This window comes from Sinocyclocheilus anshuiensis, unplaced genomic scaffold (assembly GCF_001515605.1).
Source record: "Sinocyclocheilus anshuiensis isolate Anshui unplaced genomic scaffold, SAMN03320099.WGS_v1.1 scaffold332, whole genome shotgun sequence".
Classification (NCBI taxonomy): Eukaryota; Metazoa; Chordata; class Actinopteri; order Cypriniformes; family Cyprinidae; genus Sinocyclocheilus; species Sinocyclocheilus anshuiensis.
Window position 1 is genome coordinate 1,797,872 of NW_015554181.1, and position 7,727 is coordinate 1,805,598.

Below are 7,727 nucleotides of genomic sequence, written 5' to 3' on the forward strand. Positions count from 1 at the left end.
GTGTGTAATGTTGCTGTTTGAGCATAAACAATATCTGCAAAGTTACGAAGCTGAAAATTCAATGCAAACGGAGATATTTAAGTCTTTTAAAATTCTGGCGGTTTAATGCCTACAAATACGGCTGGTAGGGACTACAACAAGTTATTTCCCGGGTTCGTGACATCACAAACCCAGATAAACCCCGCCCTCGGGAAAAGGCAGCAAAGGGGGCGAGGCCATACTGTGACTAGAGGTAGAAAGCTAGAGGTGCACGTAAAAATCTATTCATATATGAATCGCGATTCTGTCTTCTAACGATTCTAATGGATTCACAAATTTCAAAATCAATGTTCTAAACAGCAGATCTTAATACTGTTCCTCGCGTCCACCTGCTCTGCACACGCTCTGCATCTCTCTCTCTCTCTCTTTCTCTCATTCAGCTCAGCTCCAATAATAAACTGTTCCAATTATACACTTATTTTCACATAGCTATGAGAAGCATTAAACATGGACCTGTGAAAAATAATGATTTTTTTTTTTTTAAAACGAAGCATTAACACGTTAGACTGCACCCCATAAACACAATTAAGCCTAGAAAAAAAACAGTGAACCACCCCTTTAAGCACATTTGTTTCCAAATGATCATCACTGTAATTCAGACACTTTATATATATATAATTTTTTAATGATTAAAAAAAAAAAATCAGCATAAAGCAGTACAACAAATACTACATTTAATATTATATAATTTTTCACCTGCATTAATGAGAATTACATTTCTTTTTACATCACAAAACATATTTTCTGTAATAAGAACTGGGGAAGGGAGGATAATTTAATTGTCATGAAAAAAGTCACAGTGCAAAAAAATCGTATCCTCTTTTTGAGGTGACATACGGTCAAACCAAAATTTATTCAGACACCTTCAACATTTCTCACATTATCACAGTTTATTTGCTATAGTTTAGAAAATGGTAATACAATATGACAAGAACTCAGTCAGGGTCCCAAATTTTTTATCAATTCAAAAGTGGTAGTCCACTGTATGAAGAATTTTTGGGTACAATATGTCACAGTTTTGCTATCCTCACTTACATAAATGAACTATAGTGTCCTGCACCCACTAGTAAAAAAATATAAAAAATATATGCGTGCACCTGGGCGATGGCTCCCAAGTCCCTGATCACACTGAACACCTCATACATCTACAACAGACAGGAGAAACACAGCACTGGGTGTGGTTTCTGTGTTTATGCAGTGCAGTTTGTTTTATCATTGGCTCTGGATCTACAGCTACAGGAAATGTGCTTAACATCATCAGAGCAAACATGTCTGTTCCCCTGTGACCATCAGCCCTGCACGCTCAAATCATGGAGAACTCATCATGACTGCACTCTCAACGCACCAAAAACACCAGTACTGCTCATTTAGTGTCTAATCCATCTTTATCAGGATAATGAAACGAATATGCATGAGAAATCATGCATACCTGGGAGTCGTTTAGCTGGAAAATGTCCTTGTATGCCAAGTAGACCAGGAAAGAGTTGACACCTGGGAGAAAAAAAAAGACCAGGATGTAAGACATCAGACATGGACGTGCATACAGAGATCTGGAGCTGCTGAAACAGGCAAGGTTGAAGTAATGAGTTCATGGACTTTGAGTGCTTAAAAGCAGAAATGTGCAGGTTGTATTCTTGTTAAAGGGATAGTTCACCCAAAAATGAAAATTTTATGTTTATCTGCTTACCCTCAGGGCATCCAAGATGTAGGTGACTTCCTCGTGTGTAATTTTAGCCATAAAGTACCTAAATCATCACTTCCATGTGGGAATACTGTTCTTGGTATATAAACTCCACTGATAAAACTGCTGCATTGTGACATTATTTTTGTGAATATGAAGCATTTTTGGCACCCAATTCTTATTATTGAACTGCATTTGGCATTTGAAATTTTACTTGTTTTACTTTTTTGCTTATCCTGAATTATTCATTCATTCTGTATTTTACATTTTTTAAATTTATTGTATATATTTTATATAAGCTATTTTGCTTTTTGTTCTAAATTCTAAATTATTCATTATATTTGTTCGTTTTATTTATTCTCAAAGATGATTTTCATGTGATGTTTTTACGAAAATAATTATACATTATTTTCATGAAGTGTTTTTATGAAAAGATTCTATATTGTTAAATTCAAATCTTAATTTAAGATGTAAACTGCCTAAATCATCACTTTTCACGTGAGAACACAGGTTAATAATCACTGATGTAACTGCAGTATTTAGATTTTTCTCTATATAAACAGACAATTGCACATAGTATGTGAAAGTCACCAGATTTACCCCCTTGACATGAGCATATATTATCACTCTAATCTCATGTTAACACATAATATTTAAGTCCTGCAGCTGAACTTTTTGATACTTTGATAATTTGTGGGAAAAGTTACAATTATCTTCTCTGTTAATCAACATGGCCACAAATGCTGTCAACTGATCTAACCTACATGTAAGCTTTCATTTTTGTTGCACACATGCAAAAGTGTGTAAACTGCAGAGGAGCATACCGTGATCTTTGACCAGCGCCTCCAGCTCCTCCTGCATGCCCTTGTGCCACTCTGTGATGTCCACATGAAGAGAGTAATCGCAGCAGGACTTGTGGTCGGCCCACTCCCTCCACTGGTTAAAGGCAGCGATCAGACTGACGCCCGGCTCTGGGACCACATGATCGACTGAAAACACACAAACAAATCAAAATATAGTGATACTGTATACTTATGTTGACGGAAATGTAAATGTATAGAAGGAAATGGAAAGATGTTAAACATGTAATTTGTCCCAGTTTTTAAGCTAAACTATCATAGAGAATGACTTGGGGTCAGTGTTATTTTAGTATCATTTATATACTGTTACAGCATTTATTAATATTTAGAATTTGTATTTTTAAATTTTTTAGTTTTCATTTTAATTTTAGTTTAAGTAATTTTGTTATGTGATTTTGCCATTTTTAATTTGTCATTGAAAGCATATGAACACAAACATTGTATTATTTTGTGCGTTATTATTTGTTTTCTTTCCTTAACCAAGGAACTGGACACATGAAATGTCATTTACAACATTTTGAAATTTTTATTATTATTATTTAATTTTGAGATATTTTGTTATGTGATTTTGTCATTTTTCAATTTGTCAAATTTGACTATCTAAAAAAAATTGATATGTAATATTTTGCTTTCTCCCCAAACCCCCCAAACTGTATGCAGTAAGCATCATGTTCAACATCGTGAAATGAAAAATATAGATTTAGAAGCAAATTACTGCAACACAAATATATATATATACTGTATATAAGTGCTGTCAAGCGTTAATCGCGATTAATCGCATCCAAAATAAACGTTTTTGTTTACATAGTATATGTGTATGTACTGTGTATATTTATTATGTATATATAAATACACACACATGCATGTATATATTTAAGAAAAATATGTTACGTTTATATGTTAAATACATTTATATATATATATATATATATATATATTTATGTTTTAGACGTACTGATCATAGTGGTGCCACCAGCGAGAGCAGCTCGTGTGCCCTGGTAGAAATCATCAGCAGCTGTCATTCCCCGGTCGGGCATCTGGAAGCGGGTGTGAACGTCGATGCCACCGGGTATCAGCATCCTGCTGTGGGCGTCGATGGTCTTCACGCCACCAGGAACTATGAGGTTTTCACCGATTTGCCTGGAGACAGACAAAAAAAGTGTCACAAAGGTCAACAAAGGTCATCTCTACTGTCGGTGGTTACTTATGAAAATGAGACAAACTAGAAAAATAATGACATCAAATAATTAAAAAAATACTTGCTTGATGACTCCATCCTCCATATAGATATCGGCATGGAAAGACTGATCATCATTCACTATCTTCGCTCCTTTAATTAGAAGTCGGTCACTCTGTGAGAGAGAGAGACAAGAGAGTCATACAAAAATGCATTTATTCCCAGGGTCTGCATGTATGCATCTATTTATACAGTAATTTGACTGTAACTCAATAGGTATCACAAGCTATCAGTTTAAGCACAGAAACACTTGCACAGTATGAAAAAAAAATGTATGTGCATATTTCACAGTAACATTTCTTTTACTCTCGGTTTAAAGGCTACAAACCCGCTGCCACTAAATACAGTTTTCATTCCCACCGGGTATCAGCATCCTGCCGTGGGCATCGATGGTCTTCACACCTCCAGGAACTATGAGGTTTTCACCGATTTGCCTGGAGACAGAAAAAGAGACAGTCACAAAGGACAACAGAGGTCATCTCTACTGTCAGTCATTACTTATGAATATGAGATATAATGACAAGAAAAATAATGATATCAAATAACAACAACAACAACAACAAAAACACTTGCTTGATAACTCCATCCTCCATATAGATGTCGGCATGGAAAGACTGATCATCATTCACTATCTTCGCTCCTTTGATTAGAAGTCGGTCACTCTGTGAGAGAGAGAGACAAGAGAATCATACAAAAATGCATTTATTCCCAGCGCCTGTATGCATCTATTTATACAGTAATCTGACTGTAACTCAATAGATAGCACATGCTATCAGTTTAAGTACAGACACACTTTGTCTTGCACAGTAGGAACAATAAAACAAAAATGCATGTGCTTATTTCACAGTAATATTTCTTTCACTGGCAGTTTTTAAAGGCCACAAACCCACTGCCATTAAATACAGCTTTCACTCATTTTCTGAGCTAAATTGTCTGCGCTTTTCAAATTGAAATTACACACACACACATATATATATATATATATATATATATATATATGAAATTACAAAATTAGAAATATTTATATATAACTTTATATATAATTTTTTATTTATTAAAATTCATATATTATTTTATATTTATTTATTATTATTATTGTGTGCGTGTGTGTGTATACACACACAAATAAAAATATAAATAAAAAATTACAAAAATATACATAAATGTCATTTTTTTTTAACTACACTGACTCCTGCATTTTGCACACACACAATTTCAATATACATATAATATATACTGTATAAAATACATACATTGTGTCATTCATTAATATTCATGTTATTTTATATATGATTTCATATAGATTTATTGTGCTTGTGTGTATATACAGTATATATATATACACACACACAAATTTTACTATAATTTTACTATAGTGACATTTTGCATAGTTTATAGTGACATAATTACATAGCATTTTGCACACACACACACACAAAGAGAGAGAGATAATTTCAACAATTAAATGCAATTATGATACCAAAAACCCTGCAACGTGTGTTGACATAAAAAGTCACCACTGTTGTTGACATTAAAGTGAACTAATTTGATGTCATTGCTTGACAAGGTCACTGTAGGAAACAACCAAATGGGATGCAACTGTAGATTGGGGACATACTGCGCAGTTACAATCCTGTTCTAAACCAGACAGTACACTAAAACATGACCGGCAAGCACTGGACATCAAGTTCAATCAGAGCTGAAGCATAAAGATCGCTGAGGCACATCAGAGAAGCACAGTGATTCTTATCATGCTAAATTGATTCTGACACGCCATCATGAGCCCAAACGTCATTTCAGGACACCGCCATCGACTGCGATCCCTCCTGTTCAGACACGCAGAGCACAGAAGAATGGTGCATATTCAATTTCACATCACTGCAATAAAAAAGAATCTGATTTAATGCCATAGCATTGACACTTTAACCCTGTCGTGATGGTGTGGAGGACATGCACCCTTATCCAAGAGCATGATTGGGGGGTTTAATAAGATCTCAGTTGCCTTGTGCTCTGTAATTAAGGACCTGATGGGATAATTGTCATGGAAGTCCTATTCGGTAGCTGTTTGTCTGCTAATGAGTAGCTATGAAGAGTGGAGAAAGTAGAAAAGTCTGTGCTGTGGAGAACAAGACATTGTTGGAAAGAATTGTTAACAGCTGGTCCTTGAGGTAATTACAGTATATTGGGCAAGAAAATCCAAATGTATGCCTATCATTCATCGACCTCAAATGAAAAAACATAAGTAGTAGCATCTATAATGGCCGTTTGCTCTAATGTTACCTTAGATAAATGTGTGTAAATGTGTATTAGGCGCTGTGCAGAGCATGGAAGTTATTAGTGCGCTACTGCATGATATGAAGGTGCCAATGTGATCATTGGCCTTTTTTCCCGATAACAGTGGAAACAAAATACGCCATAATTTTTGCTCATACAGATAAGAGTATTACATTATTCGAAACTGTCAAGGGTCTACTTTTATTTGAATACATTCATAATATCAACAAGACGTTGCGCTTCTGTAAAATAAAGAACACAATCAGGACGCACTTTCTGCCGTCTCTGTCTCTGTGCAATAAAACATGGCAAAAACTCAGGAGCGGCAAAAACCATATACTTGCCTCACAGACATGAGAAATCATTTACAGAAAGCTAGAAACGTCTACTCTAAAATAAACCAATTCAAATCGAAAAACAAATACTCTGTGATTATGTAATCCCTCTAAATTCCCTCTAAAGGCATGTCCACTCACTGTACTGCAGAGATGACAAGTCAGCATCCACTTTTTCTTTGCAGCTGACACTGACTCAGAAAACAATAGTTTATTAATAAATATTTAAAATAGCTCCTTGCTATTTTTCACAACACATAGTCATTAGTTTAGCTCTTCACTCCCCATATATTTAAATAAAATAGTATAAATATGCAATTAGTCAACTAATTCCTACTGAAATAAAATTACATATTAAAATACGTATTTTATTTCAACTAGTTGCCAAGGCAAAATTTCTCATATTCTTTTAGTTTAACTTGATGCACTAAAATAACTAAAATTAACAAATTTCTGTGGGTATATTGTCCAACTCTCTGTAGCATTAGCCTATTACTAAAAATATATTTTGTACAAAAAAAAAAAAAACGAGAGAGAGAGAGAGCAAAATGTTTAGTTTTATTCAGAAAAAAACCCTGAATACACATTAAAAATATCCCCCAGACAAATGAATCAAGTTTTAACCAACCACATCGGCTAGCAAACATTTTATACATAGATATTAACCCTTAAAGTAGTAAATACGGCTTGGGAAAGAATGATCATGAAATGACTTAAAGGGGTCATATGATGCGATTTCAAGTTTACCTTTCTCTTTGAATGGAAATCAGGCCTAATTCATCTCTGAGACAAAGCCTTTCTGTTCACTATGTTACTATGAAACACACAGTAGTTCCAGACTGCATTCATCATCACAGCCGGCGCTCGCTCATGCTGTTAGCTGAAAAACATCTCGCAAACATCCAAACCATCTTAACTGTATTAGTCACAGTGGAAGAACTGCGGCTCTCGAGCTTATTTGTGACCCTGGACCACAAAAGCAGTCTTAAGTCTCTGGGGTATTATTATTAGCAATAGCCAAAAAAACATTGTATGGGTCAAAATTATCGATTTTTCTTTTATGCCAAAAATAATTAGGATAGTAATATGCATTGCTAATTACTTCATTTGGAGAACTTTAAAGGGGTCATATGATGCTCCTAAAATGAACATTATTTTGGAGTAATGAAATGTGTTTATGCGGTTTAAGGTTAAAAAAACACATTATTTTCCACATACTGTACATTATTGTTTCTCCTCTATGCCCTGCCTTTCTGAAACGCGTCGATTTTTACAAAGCTCATCGGTCTGAAAAGCGAGGT

General features: G+C 34.7%; 1 protein-coding gene across 1 annotated transcript in view; it reads right to left on the reverse strand.

The window, feature by feature from the left end:
• Positions 1-7,727, reverse strand: part of LOC107671020 (dihydropyrimidinase-related protein 2-like) — a 29,142-nt gene that overhangs the window by 8,379 nt on the left and 13,036 nt on the right. The window contains exons 2-6 of the mRNA XM_016463845.1: positions 4,391-4,479; positions 3,536-3,720; positions 2,545-2,709; positions 1,469-1,530; positions 1,104-1,184 (exon numbers count right to left, since the gene is read on the reverse strand). Coding sequence (XP_016319331.1) covers positions 1,104-1,184; positions 1,469-1,530; positions 2,545-2,709; positions 3,536-3,720; positions 4,391-4,479 — 582 coding nt within the window. The remainder of the gene's footprint in view (positions 1-1,103; positions 1,185-1,468; positions 1,531-2,544; positions 2,710-3,535; positions 3,721-4,390; positions 4,480-7,727) is intronic.